Here is a 23486-nt window from a genome sequence, read left to right as displayed (position 1 = left end):
AATATTTACTGTCATTTGCGTGATAGCCTTTCGCACACCTACGCCACATTGGAAATGCTCAAATATAGATTGACCTTTCTGACCCTAATAAAAAAGGTTAAAGAAAAATAGGCGACCTTTTCGCGTCTTATTTAAGGCATAATGCGCTTGTCCCTTTATTGGTATCCGTGATGCGAATTATGTACAATATGGATAAAATATATTTTGCCATTTCAAGGGTTCTTTTGGATTTATCTTGTGATAAAGATATTGTTTCCATTCTTGTTAGCCGATAAAAATAGTGTGTGCCAATAGTGCGTAGATCGTAAAAGCCAATAAAGAGTAAAGTATATTTAATTTTAATTAATGATGCCTTATCTTCATAACTTCATGATTACAAACTACTTATAAAAAAAAATGAAAAAAGATGATTCCAAACTTACAATAAATTTACAAATTGTACAATCCCTGCATAGCATCAACCTGCGGGAGTATGCCCAGAAGGCTAGCAGCATTGACATCTTGAACGGCATAAATGGCTGAATGTCTCAACCAGATAATTTCCAGCCACGAGATACCTGCATTAGCTTTTACAAAAGTTGTAGGAAAAGCTGGTGTTCAGATGGACCCCACATTCAAAAAGTATCTACCCCAAAAGGTTGCAATATATATTCGTATATTTAATTGAGATTATTAAGGAACACATTTACGCCTATTCAGTACTTCACTATGAATTTATCCTCAGACAAACTGGAATGCGAACTAGTTTAACCTATTCATATGAGCATTCAGAAACAGTTTGTTTATAACGTTCCAACGATTGCAGTCATAAAACGGACAAATCACAGAAATATGTAAAGCAAACATTAAATAACTCAGTGAAACGGTTAGAATCAAGTTGGAATTTCACGGCATAATCCATAAAGCAGTAATATAGGAGGCTATAATCGCAAGAATGGACGGGCTAATGCAAGACTAACACACAAAAAGCCATAATATTCGACACGCCACGACGGTATGATTCCGAAGCTGGAAGTGGTAAATCCTGGTAATTTTGCGCAGCCTATTTATTACTTTAAATGCGGTCTTTAGAATCATACTAAATATGATAATAGCCAAAGTTTGTGGGTTATTTTTGTACGACTTTAGAAAGGACTACAAATTAATATACAGAACAACATTATACACGAAAAAGCCACGAAATTCTATACAAGTGTAACAAACAATCTTAAATAGGTTTTATTTGTTAATAGTGGCTAATACAGCACACGTGGTCAATGGCTTTTCAAAAGACTGTTGGATTTGTCTACCCTGTAATTGATAAAGACGTAATATATGTATGTATGGCCAACGATGTCTCATTGGAAGGCACACAAATACCCAGGATAAACGTGTTATATTAAAATTCCCTCTACTTTTGCTTCCCGTTTCGTTTTACGCAAGGTCTGAGAGATTTTACTTAATTAAATTCTGAGAACAGTGTTTCAACGGTCGTTACTCAAATGTAAGTCGACTTTAATTAAACAAAATAGTTTAGCTTTTTCGAATGAACTCTTTCAAGAAAAGTTTTAATATTATGAAAATTGGAAATTCAATTTGGTTGGTTCAAAGTTATGATTAAGATTAAAGGAGAAGGTGTTCAGTATTTGTTATTACCAAACAAACCCCTTCGTATTAACTGAAAGTATATAAATAAATATGTTTGTTGTTTTCATTTGAATCACAAAATGCGCAAAGCATGAAATAGATAAAAAAAAAAATCACGCTATTTCCCGGAGGGGTTTATAGAGACTACGAGTATATCTTTCTATCTGGCTTGATTGCTGGACACTTCTTTCGATTTATCTATATTCGTCACTTGCTTTATACCTACTCTCGATGTGACCTTTCCCCGGGTCCCGATTTTTACTATTTCTTACGGAAAAAGTAAACGTCATCTTTTTTTTCAGAAGCGTGGGGCATGGGCTACATAGCTAAAAATCTAATTTATATTCTATTGACCTAAACCAATAAAAACTTATGGGCCACCTTTAACATCGTTAATGGAAAACACCGCACAAGTTAATTTGAAAACTTTCCTATGATATGATGGAGAACAAATGGACTGAACATAATTTTGTCAATTTTCATTTAATATTCGGCGACCCAGAGATGTAATCGTAAACTAACTTAAATATAATTAATGTTTTACAACCTTCATTGGACGATACGGTCATTAAAATGTTTTGAATATAAATTAATTTGTCACTTTCAAAAACTGTTAAATGTGTGATTTGGTTTGAATTTTAATAGATCTCATAAAATGCAAATCCTGAGATCTGTAGTGACACGGGATTAGGTCGACGCCTAAAAGAAGAGTCCCAAGTTAATTACCTTAAACAATAATTATATATACTCTGTAACGATATGTGAAACGTAATTATAAAAAGCCTCACAATTATATAAATTAAAAAGTAATACAGCACAAATTTAAAGGTATTTGTTTAAGCGTACAACGGTCATGTTCTTTTTAATTAAGGCTTTTTCAAATGATTAATTAACGTTGATAGCTCACAGCCATAACGACGCCAACTCGTTTGCGCCGACGCAATTAACAAAAGGAAAAAGTTCAAAGACAAACCCTTAATTATAAGATTCTAAGGTATTTTTGCGGTCGTTTTTCAAAATGACAAAAGAAATTCAACTTGTATGTAGGTCAGACGTTGGCTGGATTATTCCATTGTTGTTTAGAATCCTGTTAATTAGCCAGGAAGGCCAGACGTTGGTTTCTCTTCGAAAAATTTATAGTATGCGGGCCTTTTAACTGGATATGATGACGGGCTTAGGGTTGGCACTCTTATAAAGGATTTCAGACTGTTTATTGCTTTTAAAACTAGACCTTTTTCAGTCAGTTGGTGTAAGTTGTCCTGCAGGGCTAATTTAATGGCAAATTTACCTATTCTCTCTTTAATTCTAAAATACTTTATGAAGCTCTCATAGTCAGTATTTTTCTTCTACTTGCTATCATTGGATCATTGGCTATTCTGAAAATACTTCTCAACCGTTATTAAAACTTTGCAAACAAGGGGTTTTTCGAACCAGTCAGAACAGTGTCATTTAAACTATAAGTTCAGAGTTCAGAGCAGTTATTTTCAAAAGTCCAGATATATTTTAACCATTTTACCAATAGAATATACATCATCTTTCGTTTGAAAAATGATTCTTTCTGAATTATACTAGTTAACATAATCTTAACAATTTTAAAATCTTAAAAACATATAGCTGTGTGTATCTCTAATTCTTTATCCTTAAATACTCAAAGCAATCTGTAAAAGAAGCAAATAAGATAAAAAATAACGTACAATACACACGCAACAAGTGGCACGACGCTATAGCAAATCCCATATTAATAATTCAGACGATATCTCGCTCACTTTGAGAATATTTCTCTTGTATATTTTCACTCTCACCGAAGCGCAACAGATGTTTTATCTACAGGATTACGTAAATCCTATGATATATAGAAAAAAAATCTCTTAGAGTCCACGAAAATTCTTTATTTAATTGTTTTTTTTTTTCGTTAAGGAAAGTTCGACGGCACGTTTGTACGATTAAACTGAGTAAGTTGAAAATATAAAGCAAAAAGCGATACTTTTTTTATCCTGTATGCGATATTACAAAATGAATTGTAATTTCTAAAATCGGTTTTAATATGTATCGCGAGTTATATAATAGATCGTTCTAGCACGAGGGTTAAGAAAATCGTCTGGGCCGTACGATACGACTAGAAATACTAGTTTTCTTTTCCAGAATATCACCAAAAATATTTTTTTTAAGATGGTAAGAACCACAATTGTGGTTTATCTGATATCATTTTTTATTTATATATTTATGTACATCAAGAAAAATAAGAATAAAACTTAAAATAAAGAGGAATTCAGTACAGTGGCAGAAATTTGTCTAGAAATAAGTAGTGCCCTACTACTTATTTTTAGACAAATTTCAGGAAAATGTAAATTTGAAACAGATAACAACAAGAAAAGGTACGGTCGAATTGACAACCTCTCCTTTTTTTAATTTGATAAAAAACAAAGAGTTTAGATCAGTAACCCAGGTAGTGTAATATCTATCTATCTATATCTATACTTATAATAAATCTGTAGAGAGGTCAATTCTGTACATGGAATATATTTTCAAAATAACTATCAGGGGGTGATTAGTGATCGATACTGATGCTAAAAATGAAATTAGTAAAATTTTTGTCTGTCTGTCTGTCTGTCTGTATGTTCTTTATAGATACAAAAACTACTTGACGGATTTTAACAAAACTTGGTACAGTTGTTCTTCATACTCCTGAGCAGGTTATAGTATACTTTTCATTACGCTACAATCAGTAGGAGCAGAGCAGTAAAAGGAAATGTTGGGAAAACGGGAGAAGTTACTTGATTTTTTAAGCTTCCGTCGCGTGTGCAGCCTTAATGGTTAAAGCTACAGCGAAACCATGTATTACGGAAATATTTTACATAAGATTATTAAAAAAATATCCCAAGACAGCATAAGTCTATCTTTTATGGTTGACTCACAATAACTCCTAATAGCGTAGCAGATCGGAGCTTTCTGATTATATTTCTTTACTCTGACGTTTATAATACCAATAACACTCACACTCATTCATAATTCTTAAAAATAAATATAAGTACCTATTCAATAAAAAAAGAATCATCGAAATCGGTATAGAAACACCAAACTTATACATGAAATTAAAAACGCTAACAAGCCATCGCGTAAATGTAAGTGCTGAATCATGCTATAAGGATTATTTTGGCGTAACGGTTGCCGCGCTCGACGCGGCTCGCGGCGGCAGGGTAGAAAAGAGGCGGGAGGCGAGCGCAAGCTTCATCCATAAGCTCGCTGTACGCCGCCAAGAGGCTGCAGCCCACACTGGATGCTCTACCGGGCTGGCTCTCCAAATGGAGGCTCTCGGGAAACGTCGGCAAGACTCAAGCAATCGTGACGGGGACAAGACCCCAGCCGCCTCCACTGCGACTGCTCGGCGAATCGGTGCCGTGGCGGCCGCACGTCAAATACCTGGGAGTGACCATCAACCGACGTCTCACTTTCAAGCAACATGTTGGAGACGTCGTGGCGAAGACCAAGGCAGCCAGGGGGAGACTTTACGCAGTTCTCTCCTCCAGCCTCCACCTGAGGGTGAAGCTCGGGATCTACCAAACGTACGTCAGATCCCGCCTCACGTACGCGGCCCCGGCGTGGTACGCATACTGTTCTGAGACCAACAGGAGAAGACTCAGAGCCCAAGAGAACCAAAGTCTCAGAGCTGTCGTCGAGCTGTGTCGTTCCCCGCGCTACGTGAGGAACTCGATGATCCTCAGGGACCTGAAGTGGGTGAGCCTAGACGACGAAGATGTTCGAGAGGGCAAGGTCATCATACAGCCACGTACCGTACCCACCGCCGCCGATGGGAACTCCCAGTGAAGTCGTGAAGACCCAGGCCGCCACGGCCGCCCCATCGACCTGCCTACAGTCGTAGGCAGCGATGATGCCATTGAAGAGGGCCAAAAGCCCTGACCAATCTACTCCGACTCCCCTCAGGCAGTATGGCAAGACCCGAAGATGATGCAAGCTTCATTCAATATTTGGCTGTTGATGCGTTCAGAGTGTTCGACTTTATTGACAGATAATAATTGATATTATTATTATAAACCGTGCTTATCAGCGCGACTTTTAGTCTTTAAATACATACATACATAAAATCACGCCTCTTTTCCGGAGGGGTAGGCAGAGACTACCTCTTTCTGTCTTTAAATATATTAGGGAATATTGATGATTTGATCAAGAGTATTCTTAGCTTAACCCTCGGTGCAAAAAAGAGATGAATAAGTAAAATTTTTGTCGGGGTTTTTCTTAAATTTTAAATCATTTATACTAATATTATAAAGCTGAAGAGTTTGTTTTGTTTGATTGTTTGTTTGTTTAAACGCGCTAATCTCAGAAACTCCTAAACCGATTTGAATAATTCTTTCACTGTTAGATAGTCTATTTATCGAGGAAGGCTATAGGCTACATTTTATCCCGGATTTCCTACGGGAAACGTCAACAATGCAGGTGAAAGTTGAATGAGTCGGCCATCTGCGAGCTTTCCACGAGAACGCTGCGCAAACCTACAAGGATATAGTAAAACAATGTACTAAAGATGTGAAGTACTCATTTTTTGCCACAAAAAAGTCCGCGAGAGCATATATCTATCTCTTAAGGTTTACTTACAATAACCACTTTTATGTTCATTTTTCAGATTATTTTTTCATTATAAACATAAGTTATTTTGAAACCAATTTTCTTTAATTCAGTATTAATCCTTATCCAAATAAATATGTTTATTACTTTCGGCTTTTCATGTAGACTAAAATTGCCATTTACAGTATATAAATCAGACGAATAGGTTTTGAGATATAGTCGTTATAAGCAATTTGCAGCGAAACATTTAATACGGCGAACCAGCGTTCTTTCTAATACATGTGACCGCCTGACCTGCAAAAATAAATATGATGCCCAAAATAACTATTCCACGCGGACGAAGTCGCGGGCACAGCTAGTTATAACATAAATTTATAATTAAAGTGTAGTATTAGTTAGTCAAAGTGGCATCCTTAGTGGGCCATCCGTTGACCTTACTATGGATTTTGCGGTCTTACACGGAACAAGAGGCTATGAATAGTTCATTACACTTCAACGCATTTACCTCGCAGATTCTATCATAAACACTCGCTGTTTGCTGAAGACGTCTGGAATCTTTTTTCATTAAAAACATATATATATATAGTCACGCCAATATCACTTACGGGGTAGACAAAGTCGATTCTCAAAAAGACTGAAAGGCCACGTTAGTTGTATGGCTAAATGATATAATTGAAATTCATTGTGCTGTGTGGTTTCCAGCACTTTAGAATAGAACCACTCCATATCTTTCCGATGGAGGTAGTAAAAGGTGACTAAGGTATAGGCTTATAAACTTGGGATTCGCTCTTATGCCGATAGAGTAGCCTACCTGCCACTTTTTGAATCTCAATTCCATCATGAAGTCATGCCAGCTGAACGTGGCCTTTCACTCTTTTCAAAACTGTTGGCTATGTCACCCCGCAAGTAATATAGACGTGACTACTGACTTTATGTATAGATCCTGTTCATCAAACTGAACAACTTTTACGAAAAGACCTACCAGCAAAAATAAAATCAGCTGTTAATAATTAATCGTAAATCTTTTGTATGAAGCAGCTGTAATTTTTTTTTCCTATTTTCAATGTTGGTTTCATATTTAAAATTGAAGAATGACGGAGATTCCAAAATCAATTTAGCATCCTATGGTGACCATTGAAAGTTTTGGGTTGAGTAAACTCATTATATCCTACATGTAAGGTTAACCCACAAAGCAAAGAAGCCCGCACTAGGGTTTAATGTTTCAGAGAAACTTGTAAAGGGTTAATGGGATACAAAGTCGAACTATCCATCGTTACCATAGAATTCGGAATAATTAGTATTATAAGTCTATACAAACATACAATGTGTATATGTGCCGTGTGGTTCCCAGCACCAATATAAAAAAGAATAGGACCACTCCATCTCTTTCCCATGGATATCGTAAAAAGCGGCTAAGGGACTTAAAACTTGGTATTCTTCTTTTAGGCGATATGCTAACTATCTGTTACCATTAGAATCTCAACTCTACAAATAAGCCTAACAGCAGAACAGCTTATCAGTTTTTCAAGTCTTCTGGCTCTGTTTACCCGCAAGGGATATAGACGTGATTATACGTACATATGTTCATTCATTGAATTATTCATATAATCACGTCTTTACCCCTTGCGGGGTAGACAGAGTCAACAGTTTTGAAAATACTGAAAAGCCACGTTCATCTCGGGAAGCGTCTGGTCACAGCTAGTTTTCCTATAACCTTGTAAATGGGCCGAAAGGACCCTTGCCCTGAATATTAAAGCCTGCCCTTTCATGTCAGTTTGCTTGACGGAACGTACGACAACAGTAATTAGGATGAGATGCCGAGCGGATAATTTGTCTTCATTTCTCTTTTGGTATATGGCATTTGGCCTTTGGAAATCACTGTGGAAGATGAAGAATGACTGGAAAACTAGGTCACATGTATACATATGTACATACTAACACGTCTCCATCCCTTACGGAGTAAACAGAACCGAAAGTCTCGGAAGAACTGAAAGGCCACGTTCAGCTACAAGGCCCAATGATGGAATTCAGGGTACTGATAAGTTGCTAGCCCATCGGTTAAAAGATAAATCCTAAGTTAATTAGCCTTTCCCTTGATTTGAAAGGCGATTAAGGGATAGGGATTCTTCTTTTAGGCGATGGACTAGCAACCTGTCACTATCAGAATCTCAATTCTATCATTAAGCTAAACAGCTAAAAGTGGCCAGTATTTCAAGACTGCTGGCTCTGTCTATATACACGTGATTATATGAATGAATGAATTCCCTTGATTTATTTCTACATCTGCACGGCAAGAGAAGCAGCTAGCATAATTTAGTATGCAAAGTACGGAAATTAGTACGCAAGTTAATACATAAAAAACCAGTACATCAGATTGAAACATGAACGAATGTTCCTAATCTTTAAAAGTCGGTTAAGAACAATGGGAATCGAAGCTTCGTCGTTGAGAACAATAGTATCGATAACTCGAATAGGGAGCGGCATCGATTTTGTAAAGGATTAAGAGAATCGATAAGAATCGTGAGTCACCATCGTTTGTTATGATTTAATAAGTCTGCTACTGAATTAATAAAGATTTAAAGAATGTATTACCTCGTCCACAATTCTATTTTATGTTTGGATAGTTGTGAAGTTGACTTTATTGCAGAAGACGCTTTGGAAACGGCAGTAAACTTAGTTTTAAGAAATTATAAAGTGATGTTGAAATGTCCCATAATAATGAATATTTTTTTTAATTTGTATTTGAATGATATTAATATAAAGCTTACACAAAGATTGTTGTGCCTCGAAACTCTGCTTTCGTGGGAATCAAAATATTAACAGAAAAGAGTCAATGTTTAAAAATTTACTAAACAACTGTTTAAGTCGTTTATAGCTAAGCCGCGATATGTATATAAAGGAAATTATTCGTACAATTATTTGAACTACGAGGAAATATTATTCAGAATTCAGTGTCAGTTAGTTTTATAGTTTATAAAAGCTTTACTTCAAAAAGAAGGAATAATCAAAGAATCCAGACTAGCACTTAATACAGTGGCTAAACATTAATATAAGGAAAAGGTCACTACTACTACTAGGTACAAATATTTAAACTGTATGACACATAAATAAGATTTTTTAAATATTATATCTCTCTCATCTTCCCATGTACTCAGTTGCATCCAAAACTATATGCTTTGAAGCCCAGGGTCCCCTTTCCAAGTTCTCTCTCCACTTGACCGGTTTTCGGTATGATATGAATCCTCGGTAAGGTAAGCAAATAAAAAATGTGGGATTTTAATTCAGTTTTCCTGGAATACGTACAGTTAAGAACAGAATATAAATGCTTGTTAAAATTATCATAAGTTGCAGTTGATTTTTTTCTTACGAAGCTCTGTCAATTACGTAAAGAAACTAAACGTGCCGAAATAAATGTTTGTTCTTGTAAAACTTTTCAAAACAAATCCAATATTTTGCGAAGTATTAAGAACTGAGTTCGAAAGTTTGTCAAAGCTTTCCTTGTAAGCCTTGAGAGTGCGAAATACTTTATGAGAATTTCGTACAAGAAACACGTGAGTAATTAAGATATTAAAAGCTCAGTCTAAGTACAGTCAGCAGCACAACTAGCAAGAAAATGTAGACCCTTATGTCAAAGAAATAACAACTAAATTACAACGAACTAACGTAAATATACGTGTAATGTCTTTGATTTTGAGAAAATGTTCGTTGTTTGTTTTTAATTTCCTAAGAAGACATCTTCTTTTTTCCCCTGTTAGTCCCGGTTACATCCTCACCTCACTGGAGAGGAGCCCGGGTTGCGTCTTTAACTAATATCCCGGATTTGGTAAGTCAGGTTTTTATATGAAGTGTCACTCGTCTGACTTCCGCAACATTTACAGGTCAAACTATATTAGACCATACCGAATGTACACTGTCATTAGTTACTGATTATTTTGTACATTATATCAGCATAAGTACTAATAGGATAAATCATTAGGTATTTTTATGTGCAAAAAGGGTATACTATCCTATTCTACTTTGAAATATCTAATCGAATAAAATGTTATAATCGAATGAAATAAAAGAGATAAAAAGCCAAGTAAAGGACAAAAAAGAAAAAAATAACTTCATCAAAAGAGGGCTTTTATTCGGGAATTTTTTCCTCGCTCTTCCGAAATGAAACCAAAGGAAATTAACGAAAATAAAGGTGGATTTGAAATCGTTTATTTAAGCTTCGATTCGGAATGAAAGATTAATGAAATGTTCCTATCTATATAAGTATCTATCTTGGACAAGATTATCAATGTGCATGTACCTATAGTTACTGTATCTCTGAAATAAAAACATCGCAACTTACCTTACAAAAGAGACATCAATAGTTTAGTAAGTCACATAACCGACGGTAAAAACGTTGTCAAAACATTCACGTTACGTTATCATTAAAAACAAACTAAAAATACAATAAGGGATACGATTTAAAACATTAACTTAATTTATTGCATTAACTATTGCACTACTGATCAAAAGTATCAATTGATTTTTCCAAGGCTACAATTTTTCTGATTTCTCATAAAAAAAATCTCAGTTCTCTTTAGATCTCTTCGTGTTCTTAAGCGGCCAGATTAAAAAAAAAAAATTTTTAAAGAAAAAAAACTAATTTGTAATCCGTTGTCAAACACCAAACAATCATTCATAATGACAGCTACCAAAATATTAGCGTATTCCATTCACCGCCTACTTAACCCGTAAATGTTCGGTAGTCGTGCGCGACGTTACTTCGGACGAAAGTGAAAACGTTTAAACGTGAGTAAACACCGGCCGGAGTTGACAAAAAAAAATATTGGACGCGCGTACAATAAGATGAGTAGCTTAGAAAGTGCCGAAACGATACAGATTTCGGGTTAAACGAGATTATTGTAAAGGTATTGTAAGAAAAAAAAAAGAAAAATACTGATAACTAGTTAACCTCAACTCAACTCAAGTCTGTTGGATGCGTTTTTTCTTAAGAGCCTGAAGAGAATAACACTTTCTCAAAAATATATTCTATAAAATTTTTATTGAGAGGTAATGTTTGTAATCATTCATTTATAAGAGCTTCGGAAATACTGAAACGATCATGAAAATTCATTTACCTTTAAAAGGTATGTGCTGAAGTCATAAGCTGCGTACCACGAGCAAAGCCGTAAAGGACAGCTAGTCGTTGATAAGAAGATTCTGAGAAAAATAAAGAAATGGATAAAGAAAGAGTCATCTCTTAACTTTGAAGCTAATTCCTTAAAATGTAACAGGCAATTCACTATGCTTTAACACAGAAAGATTCCAGGTAGCATTTTCGTGACTTAAATTATTTATTTATAAGTGTGTTTAATACTTTTATACTCAAAAACAATGGACGGATTTTAATATAATTTTGTACATTACGCATAAATTAACTTGACATAACATACAGGGAGCTTCTTATCTCAAAACCGGGAGCGAAGCCAAAGGACGCAGCTAGTATAAGAAAAACTAATGCTAAACAGTAACTTTTTAAATAAATCACTTTAAATGGTTTGAATGTTAAGTAGCGCATATAATAAAATAACGTCACAAACAACAGCCTATTAACATTAATTCGTCCATTCCATCAAATAAACACTTTTAATTTCCCCAGTAGCGGTCAGCCAAGTCACGTAAATGTTCAGAACGACGATTGATATTGTAGTCACGAATGCTTTACCGAAAACTCGTCGATGACCGGACGGCGGCGGGTTGCGCAACGCAAATGTTCCGACACTTTTCCGAAAAAGTCACTTTTTTCACTTTCACTCACTAATTGCTTTTTGTAATTACGACTTGCGGACGCGCGACGGTGCGCGATTTCTTAGTACAGTCAGCAGCATATCAGTCTACCGAAATTCACTGTGAATTCACCTCTATTACGGCGTCGTTCCAAGCTGGGTAACTAGATATGCTTTGCGGTATGCGGTTTGATATGCGGTTGACTGTACCCTATTTGTACGTTGTTTTTTTTTTTGGTAGGTCACTTTCGTTGAAATCGGAATTCGCGATCGTGAAAGTGTTTTCTAAGATTTTTTGCAAATTACTCATTAAGCCTCGTTTACATCAGTCGCATTATTTTTTCAAGGAAAAGCATTGAATTATTTATTTTTCTTACTATAAACTTTCTTTTTTATAAATACACGACTTCAATTGAAATACAAGTATAAGAAATTGAATAATAAAACTAGACATGCAATAATACACTGCCAAAATAAATATGAAAATATCTAAAACCTTCGTCAAAATATCAATTAAATTACATTCTCCGTAAAGATCTCATGATGGTCTTATGTAAGTCTAAAGTTTAAATAAAAGAGATATTTTATTACATCCAATTACATGTAACAACACGTCTATACATCCACCCACATGTGGCGCTACGAAGTGCAAGTTTTCACTTTTTATTAGGGCTATTTTAGTTGCTAATACAACGTCAATTACAACGAGCCTCCAACATAATTGGCCGTTAAATAAACTTTTATTGTACGTTGTGATTCGTTAAAAAATAAATAAAAAATATTCATGTACTTTCTTCGATAAAATTACAATTGCGCGTTTGTAACTAATTATTCACGAAAATATTATGTAACCAGATTTACAGTTAAGTAGATATATGTATATTCTCTATACCTTAATTAAAATATTTTTTTATTTTTATTTATTTATGTACAACAAGGAAAATAAGAAAAAAAACTTAAAGAGAAATTTAGTACAAGGGCTCTACTTATTTCTAGAGAAATTTCTTCCAGCAGGCCCACGACAGGAAAGTGAGATTTTATAAGTTTTCATTCTTGTCTCATCTTTCTCAATTGCATCCTCTATGGTTATGGTTCAGGGCCCGGGGTCCGCTTTATGCTAAGAGTACTAATATACGAATGATTTTAATCATTCATTAGCCACGAAGTTTATTTTCAATAAGTATATAAAAAAAGTCAACATCCAACTGACATAATCAGCTGGTTTAGTTCACACGGTGCGAGTAATATTACGATACAATTATAATACCTACGTTATAAAAGTTAATGGAACTTTTACTCGAACTTAGTAAGTTGTGTGTAACTTGTTTTCAAGTTTTTTTTTAAGCGCTACCAACATCTTTTAATAACAACCCCGTTATTTACTAATACATTAACGATCAGCTGCATGGCTTAATGATTGAATTGAGATTCAAATAGAAATAGGTTGCTAGCCATAGGCTTAAAGAATAATCCCTAGTTAAAAAGCCTTCCCATTATTTTCTTTTTAAATTTGTTTTACCAAACACTTAAAGCGTATATAAAATACTAGATGAAAATGCGACAGAACTAACTCCTATTAACGAAGGTAATGTAAACGTAGCACAGACTAACACGCACAGCTAAACATCAAACAACTTATCAAGTACCGCTTTATAATCAACACCTTGTCACATTAATTAGTGGCATGTCAAAGACTCATAATTAGGTTGTTAAAAGCGTTGATTACGTAATTTATCGTGTAAAGCCTTCTACTTTTTGTATTATTCTTTCAAGACCCGTAGGTGTTGAGAGAATGAATAGAAGGAGGTTGTCGTAAGGCGTTATTAGAGATGATTGAAATAATTAGACAGGTCTAAATTTACCGCGGCTATTTCGAATAATGCTTTTCCGAATAATGTACATTAGTTTGAATGCTAACCAATGCTCTTTGAGTGGCATCGTGAGGAAACCTGCACATACAGACATTTGGATGTGTAACCAAGATCCAATATGGGTTAGACTCCCCTGCAAAGGTTGCGGAGGTCAGACAGGAGTCTCATGAAAAACTTGATTTACTTTGTCCACGATAGCTATCACAGGTGGATGTATGATGTATAGACGCAACCGAGACTTAATCCACGACAAATGAGTTTTACAGCGGCGGCTTCCCTCTTCAAAGCTTCAAAGCTGATTTTTCAAACAAAACTCTTTGGAGATATTTTCCCTCATAACTTCATGTTACTCAGAAAAGACATCGTACGTGGTGACGTTTAAAGGTGGATTTATCTAAACGGATACGCTTCTTCGAGCAATTTTTAATAATTCAAACATTCGACCGAGTTATCATTCATATTCATAACCTAAATGACAATATTTAATCAAACATTATCTTGTTGTAACGATGGGTCAAACAAGTTAGTGTACCAATTCGGTTCGCTCCAGTTATCCACATTAATGTCATGGTAATTGATGCTCGTGGAAATTATCACTATGCCGTTCCGTTGTACGTAGGATATGTAAATATTACGAAAATAACCTACTTGTTTGGACAGTTAACCTAAATTAATTTATATAATTTTGACTTGCTCAGTTTTAAGCATTTCTTTAGTATTTTTAGTTGGGGCGGCTCTTTTCATTTATTTCTTTTTGGTTTTCAATTCAACAATTTAATTTTTTATAGAACCTTAAAATACTTGTATACTAAATGTATCAACTATTTATATTTTATTTTTTATTTGTTAATATTTATTTAAATTTTACATATAACTTCTGCGAGATTTATTTAAGGACAAAACAATTTATTTTAAACATAAACTTTATTTACTTGTTGTTAAAAAATTTAACGAGATTTTATTACTAACCCTTCTTGCGATCTTGTAAAAAAGCTTTATAATAAGTACGTGTACACTGTTTATACTCAAAATTTTCCAATTTTTCATTACGTAAGTACAAATGTTACGTTGGCTTTCTAATTGAATAAAATGATGAGAAATCTTATTGTGTGCTAAATGGCATCGTCCGATGACAAACACGATACTCAAAACAAAAGCACTTTCGCCGAACGGGGATAAATGTATGGCCGACCCACTGACACGGTTAATATTAATATTTATAGTGGATATGATGAATGGCAGTCGTCGAAATAAATGTGAAATAAATTTAAAAGGCAGAGACGCCTTTATTTATCATCATTATTTTAAAAAAAAACAAATCTCGAATCTAATTGATTTATTACTGGTCAGCAAAGAGTTTTTCTGGATTATGTTAACTTGTTTGTTTTTTATAATTGTACAAAATATAGTATTCTTATATAGCGCAATTGGCGGACTTAATGCTTGAAGCATCTGTCATTCAACCGTTGAGTTACATTTCCACATGTTCAGGAATCGAAAGAAATTAGTAGGATCTAGGAAAATCTAGGGGAACAGTACAATGATGAAAATAAGCAAATTTACGTAAAAATTCTGACTTTTAAATAATTAAAAGTATAGCGATAGTCTATTTAGTGCCAACCAAAAGTTTAGTTACCAATATTTAAACATACATACATACATATAATCACGTCTATATCCCTTGCGGGGTAGACAGAGCCTACAGTCTTGTAAAGACTGATAGGCCACGTTCAGCTATTTGGCTTTAAGATAGGATTGAGATTCAAATAGTGACAGGTTGCTAGCCCATCGCCTAAAAGAAGAATCTCAAGTTTATAAGCCTACCCCTTAGTCGGCTTTTACGACATCCATGGGAAAGAGATGGAGTGGTCCTATTCTTTTTTGTATTGGTGCCGGGAACCACACGGCACCAATACAATTTTATGATTTAATAAAAAATAAAAACTTACCGGGTGCGCGGGCGGCATGCATGTGTCGATCCCGGGCGCTCGCGGCGCATCACCGCTCCTTCAGCGCCTGTCGCCACACACACCACCTGAAACAGACAAAGCTTATGAAGTCTTTGTTATATACTCGTATTACTAGCAGATAAATCTTATGAAGTCTTTGTTATATATTACTAGTCGTTCTTCGAGAACTAAGACCACGCCTGCGAAGCTGTTGACATAGCTAATGCAAGAACTAAAACGCTTTTTATATATTTTTTAGGCTCCATATCAGAGCCAAGAATGACTAAAGATTTATTACAAGATAAATAAAAATACTGAGCGATCGTAAGGACTCAGTCTACCAATTAGGTACAAATAATTTCTCACCTCACCCAAATACCAACAAAGATAGTTGTTCAAATGTTAGTTTTCAATACAATTCAATGTTCACGCTCACAATTCGGTTTATTATCTGGTAAACACCCAAACGATCGAATACAAAAACGTAATAAAGTCAGTAGCACAGCATTTTCCTCGGAAGTAGATATTAAAATCTCTATTTAGCCACAAAAAGTGCCACACCTACTTTCTGACTAAAAATTACGCAATGTTTTTCTTCTATTTTGACACAAACGGGACCGTGTAACAAACTAACGTGAGTAAAGAAATATTTCCAAGTTATTTTTTAATTTTTTTTAGATAAATTTTGAATTAGATGACAATTTATCCATTAAATATCTTATCCGCAGATGAATTGGCACACTTTTCAAATTGTTAAATCAACTTAATGCAAATATAATTGTTATTGTCTTTAAAAAGAACTTTATATGCAATTTTTTATGCAAATGGCCCAAAAATATTTAAAAAATACATTTATTTCAAGCTACTCAAACACCAATGGAAATACTGAAAATTATGAAGAATAAATGAAGAATAAGCTGTCAATGACGACTGAATGTTTCAATTTTCAGCTATGTTTTATGCTATATTTTATGCTAATATAAACCTTTCAAGGATATATATAGAAAATTCCATTTCTGTTTTCTTTTATTTCATTACAATGCTGTGTGCTCTTTTGATAGATAATATTCACAAAAAATATGACTGCATATATTGTCAGATAACCCGAATGAAGTTACCTTTCTATCTAGGCTTTATGAAACGGGAATAAATATAATTCTTCTGATTTTCGTATACATACGTACAAATAATCACGTCTATATCCCTTGCGGGGTAGACAGAGCCAACAATCTTGAAAATACTGAATGGCCATGTTCAGCTATTTGGCTTAATGATATAATTGAGATTTAAATAGTGACAGGTTGCTAACCCATCGCCTAAAAAAGAATCCCAAGTTTGTAAGCCTATCCCATAGTCGCCTTTTACGACATTCATGGGAAAGAGATGGAGTGGTCCTATTCTTTTTTGTCTTGGTGCCGGGAACCACACGGCTTGTGTTTTTATGAGTATACATATTATGTTTTTACTCCTTCACGCTATCAAACGGATTTAGAAAATAAAGACAGATTAAATCTGAGAATGACACAAAGGCTTCATAATAAAAGCGAATGAAGCTGTGTACCTACAAAATAAATACTACTATACGAGTGAAACATTTTTCTTCGTAATGTAAAACCTATTTACCTTTTTTGAGCCCTTCAAACGTTGTTCTTAATTCAAACACAGCGTTTTTTTTAAATTTATGTTTACGTATAGAAAATTAAAAAAACATGTACGAACACAAGCTGTTTTATAATAAAATGAATTACATATTGCTAAACCTGGTATAGTCAGCTACATAAAGTTCCTTTTATCTACTTCCAATGTACTTAGGTTTAGAATACATACATATATAAACAATATGCATGCATACATACATGTAATCACGTCTTTATCCCTTAGGGGTAGACAGAGCCAATAGTCTCGCAAAGTCTGAAAGGCCACGATCATTTGTATGGGATAATAATAATAATCTTTATTGCAGCTATTAACTGCTATATCACATAAATTAAATTAAAATTATCTAAGGTCTAAATTAAATAAATGATTATGATATAGATATAAATACAGATGGAAGATAGATATAGATGAGATAATGATAGAATTGAGATTCAAATAGTGACAGGTTGCTAACCAATGTCTAAAAGAATTCCAAGTTCCCATTATTATTCTATACTTACCTTAGTCAACGTTTCACGACATCAAACCACACGGCATAATTATAAACTACATATAAAAATTATAATAGAATAGAATAGCTTTCTGGCTTGATGATAGATAGAATTCAAATAGTAACAGGTTGCTAGCCCATCGCCTAAAAGAAGAACCCTAATTTATAAGCCTAAACTGTAGTCGCCTTTTACGACATCTATGAAGAACCACACGACATACCGTAATAATATTCATAATGTAGCTGACTGTACAACCATGACGTGGTATTAACGACGCGCACGTACAGTTACGCGCGCTTTAAGAATACCGTACCGGCTACCAGATGACTTTCAATATTATTCTTTTTGTATTAATCTTCTTTTACGTTGTTTGTTTTTAATTTTATATATAAAATTCTCGTGTCACAATTTGCGTTCCCGTTCGGAGGAGCAGATACGGCTTGACCGATTCTCATGAAATTTTGTGAACATATTGAGTAGGTCTGATAAGGGTTGTCCACCCTTAACATTCTTTTTTAACTAGATTAACGTGGCCTATCAGTATTTTATTCAGACTGTTGGCTCTGTCTACCCCGCAAGGGATATAGACATGATTATATGTATGTATGTAGATTGGAGACATTTTTAAGTTTCAACATAGGTTCGGTTGATCATAACACTAATAGATAATATATAGTACGAATAAGGTTCATAAATCTTTAAACAATCTTTGAAACAGTTATATCAAAGGCAGTTTTTTTAATTACTCGATATAGAATCGCTTATTGAGGATAGAAGCGGATAAACAAATGTATAGCAACCCAATGGTAAGCAGTTTCCTCAACCTGTCATGAAAGTTATAAATGTAAAAGGTTTGAAGTATGTTGTAAAAAAAAGGTAACAAATGGCAACTTTTTGTTAACAAATAGAAAGTTCAAATTCACACAAATTACATTTTAAAATGGCTCTAATCAATGAAAACGACCAAAACGTCCGCCATTTTGTAGACAATTCCACTCAAAATGTCAGCACGGTGAAAAAAAAAGTTAAAAGAAATCAGCCGAGACAATACGTGGGTACTTTAAAATAATAAGCGCTATTTGTGGTGTGCAAATTATGCTCATTTTCGCGTTTCTATGGACACACGGTCTCAGTGTGTGGAAAGTAAAAACAATAACCACAGAAATTGATTAAGTATCTAGAATTAAAAATTAAATATAGATTTCTGCGTTTATCCATAAATAAAAAATTTTAATGTTAAAATATTCTTAGATAAATAATGCTTTTAGTATTAGTTTTAGTATTATTATTTAGTCATTTGTATTTTGTGCAATTAAGTTTAAATAAATAAACGGAGACTAAAAAAGATAAATTTACTACATGCTTCATCTTTACGAGGTAAGGTAGACTGAAAAAGCACTAATATGAGCCTGCTTTCAGCGCGCAAGTCCGAAGTCAATACAGTAACAGTGACTAAGTATAATCCACCTGCGGCACTTATCTCGGTTACCAGAATCCAGGGGTCTGAATGTGACCACGGTTAAATAGTAAATTAAATCAGGTAAAAAACATAGATCGTGTGAAGACACGCGTCAAACATCCACAACTTTGTTATCAATAGAACCTTACCACCATTGGAACACAATTGCTAATTAAAAGTCCTTATTACCTTGCTGTAAGAAGATAAATAGTCGTAATTGTCTGCAAACTACGCGCGGCTTTGTATTATTCACTAAACTTGCTGACCGTGTGTCGCAAACATAATTGCCGTCCGGACAAGTAGCGAGAGGCTCTTACCACTCTTACCTACCTAAATGTGGGGCAGCTTGCAATTTTGTGATGCACCAGACACACTAACACGCATATTTTAGTAATTTTTTCTCCAACTAGTAACTGCTGGTAACTGCTCTTTGTGATTATTATTATTAGACTTTAAACTTTGCGTAGTGCTTCTCATTAATTTTATGGTCCTATCTAAGGAATCCTAAATTCTTTTTCTATATATGTATAAAATTACTAAAATAAAAGATGAGAAAAAATTGTGTTTTCTTTATTCAGACTCAATAGCTAGCCGAGCTTAGCCGATTTTTGCTTCGAAAGTTGCAATATAGTTAGACGGCTTCGCTTTGGATTAAAAAAATTAAAATCACACAATCAATACAACAAAGAATTGATACTGTGTTTTTTTGTATCATATAGTTGTAATTACACCTTATTATGGTTAATCGTCATACAATTTCTTTCTCCATATAATTAACAGCCGTCTTATTACAACTAATTTACCAGTTTTATATTATAACTTAACAGTTTTAAATTAGATAAAAGCAATAATAAAACAAATAATTTATTTATCCATTAAATAGAAAACAATTTAAAGGCCCATGTAGATCACCCATTGAAAGCTCGTGGATTGGACTATTGAATTGTAAGTTTATTGTAACAAATGACTACATAGGACAGAAGCCAGTGGTAACCAACACCTTATTTATTGACACGTCTGAAATTCATTAGCGGAATAAAACAAAGATCCACAAACTACCGATCCGGCAACACAGACCGCTAGTCCAATAATTTAGGGTTGTCAGATCAGTAAACATGTTTGGCAGTTTATGAAAAACATAATAATTTCAAACAAAAAAATAAACGAATAAAAGGGAATAAGTATATTAGTCTTTCGCAATTGAAATACAGGTATTAACGAATATTTTAACAACTTAGATTTTAAATTTTTTTTAATTATTTTAATCGAAAACATTTATCATAGCTTTTAAAAAATGTGAAATTATTTAAATAGGATCGAGCAGTTTTTTTTTTATTTAGGTATAGTTAAGTAATTGCCGTTATAATATACTTACTTTACTTTCTACATAGTGAAAGCATAATATTAAATCACTCTATCCGTTGTTTGAATTAGCTTTTGCCTCCCAAAAGACCCTTTTACTGAAGCTAAAACATTTCAAATTCATTACTCAAATCGGGCAAATTCCGGACGTATTTGAATTCCTTTGTCTATTACCGGACATATTCGGGAAATTCCATGTATATGGCAACCCTGCTCGGGTCATTACCACAGCTGTAGGAATCTCATAGAATGGTTACGTTCTATATGTATTGAATCCACCTGCATTATTGCACTACGCGTGCATTCTAAGATATTACCTTCAAAACGCAGTTAATACCTATTGCGGGATTATTCTAATGTACTTCCTACATAAATGCATATTATCATACGGGGTATTTAGATCTAACAGTGTTGATAAGACTGAAAGGTCTTAATGACGAACTTTTACTTTCCTTCTCCTGCCAAGGTTGCGAGGTTGTCTTCAGAGTGGCGAGTATGTAACCAGGACAAACGCTAATAAAAAAATATTCACTTTAATACAATTCGCAGTATCTTTATTATTCATTTCGGCTTTAGCGTAAGAACAAATAACCGCAATGTTTGATTTCTCGAAAATTTTACCAAATCTCTTCCCTATGAAAATATACGCAGCTATCATCGATTGTAGAAGAACACAATTTTAATAGCACTATCACGGGAATACCGATCATGAAAATTCTTTCACCGTTAAAAAGGTATATTATTTTCGTTAAGATGTATGTACCACGGGTGAAGTCGCGGCAAACCGCTAATCGATCAACATAATATAAAAAACAAACTTTCGCATTCAAATTCAGAATAAGGCGGCAAGCGTGCGCGGGAGCAAGAATCCGGCTTAATGCCCTCACTGATGCGTTATTGATACAGTCGGCAACGGTACACTCGGCCACATCACTATCGCATTCATTCTAAACGTATTATTTTACCGGGTACGGATCGCTTTTGTGTACCGTACAGTTTTAATTTGCGTGTACCGCTTTGTATGGGTTAAGATTATTAACGTTTGCGTTATGAGAGTGGTTACGATAAAAAGGGTATGGAGGTATTGAAAAGGTGTTTTTTTTTCATGGATTTGATTGCCCATTAGGTGCTTATTTTCGTAAGCAGTCATTCACTTTTTTTAAGAATTACTAGCCTACTACCAATAAGTAATCACCATTTGACTTTGAATAAATAAATAAATTTATGACAAAAGAAAATTACATCAAAACTACTCCAGTAGTTTCGGCGTGAAAGTGTAACAGACTGATAGACTTTAAAATATCAGTATGGATTATCAAATTATTTCGTGAAAAATTATTATAAACACACCTAACTTCCACCACAATTAGATAAGTATATGAATCTATATTTAATTAGGATGATTCCAATGACCCGAGATTTCATCATTCAAATATTAAACCAACAACTATGAAATACCAACGCAGAATAGCATGCAAATATGAGAAATACTTCCCAGAAATTTCGCGCGAAATCGTAACCCATCGGTCAGTTAGTTCAACAAGCCAGTGTTCATGAACTATTATTTGAACGGCGATAATTGTCCGGTTAAAAATAACAAATAACAGACAAAATAACATGAGAAAAATTTAAAAAATATATCACACATTTTGCTATACTGTTGTTTTATGTTAAAAAAAAATTCATTTCTTGCGGAGTCGCCGAAACCAATACTCATGAAACTTAAAGTCATGAACAATAAGTAAATTAATGCTATTTAGATTTAGGGTCGGAACGGTGAAAAATTAAGTAAAAGTTTCCATTTTCAAAATATGGTATAACCACTTCTAACGCAGTTAAAAGCATTTTATTTGCAAGCAAAGATTATTATTTAAAGTTCTAAATCTAACCCATTTCTTGACCTCCTGACCCAATCTTTACAATAATGAAATTCGCAATTTTCAAGCTTCGCACTGGAACCCATTATTTTCCATTTTATGTTGATTTATGACTCGCCAGGTCAGTTAACGTAATTACTAATTGCTAGTTTAATTCATGAGCCGATGAAAAATGATAGCGATAGTTAGTAATTTTCTTGGTTTTTATAGGCTAAAAAAATCATACATTTTAAGTTTTACATGAGTAACTGCGTCATTATTTGTTAATCAGACATAATTTCTATAAAAAAACATTGTAAATATTAAAAATTTTAACCAAAGATATAGTAATATTTGTAATACAATACATTTTCTGATTTCCAGATAAAATATACTTTTAGATTATCAGGGTATCAATAACAACGTACTCTTTACAGTCCTAATCCGACGCTCTGTCGACGCCGCAAGAACTGAGGACGTATGAGGTAAGTTCCTGTATAGTTTTGCCATTCATCTTAATGAAACGAAGCATTAGCGTGAAACTGGCCCAATGAGTATTTTCTCTTTGGCCCCTTCGGAATATTTCCTGTCACAAATTTTTTAATCAAATATTGTTCATTGTAATAAACAATTATTTACATATACTTCCAATCACTTAATTGTTAAAAATAGGAAGTCCAAGTATCTATACGTGGCAAAATTTGTTTTTTCCCACGACACATTCTGAAACTCCATTCCATCAGTCGGCTATGAAACTAAATCTTAACCCTTTACGGATTGAAGACGATATCTGTATCTGTAATATTGTAAGATAACTTAATCTTAATGTAACTAAATCTTGTTTTTTTTATTTAATTCACATACATATAT

At 34.1% G+C, this 23486-nt stretch overlaps 1 protein-coding gene across 2 annotated transcripts in view; it reads right to left on the bottom strand.

Annotated features, from left to right (window-relative positions):
- LOC106135376 (serine proteinase stubble) overlaps positions 1–23486 on the bottom strand; it is a 138695-nt gene that overhangs the window by 103532 nt on the left and 11677 nt on the right. For both annotated transcript variants that reach the window (XM_013335661.2, XM_060945462.1), the window contains exon 2: positions 15790–15875. In XM_013335661.2, the coding sequence (XP_013191115.2) occupies positions 15790–15811 (22 nt within the window). In that variant the 5' untranslated portion in view covers positions 15812–15875. The remainder of the gene's footprint in view (positions 1–15789; positions 15876–23486) is intronic.

Source organism: Amyelois transitella, chromosome 8 (assembly GCF_032362555.1).
Source record: "Amyelois transitella isolate CPQ chromosome 8, ilAmyTran1.1, whole genome shotgun sequence".
Taxonomy (NCBI): domain Eukaryota; kingdom Metazoa; phylum Arthropoda; class Insecta; order Lepidoptera; family Pyralidae; genus Amyelois; species Amyelois transitella.
The sequence above is the reverse complement of the archived record's forward strand: the minus strand, read 5'-3'. Positions and strand labels throughout refer to the sequence as shown.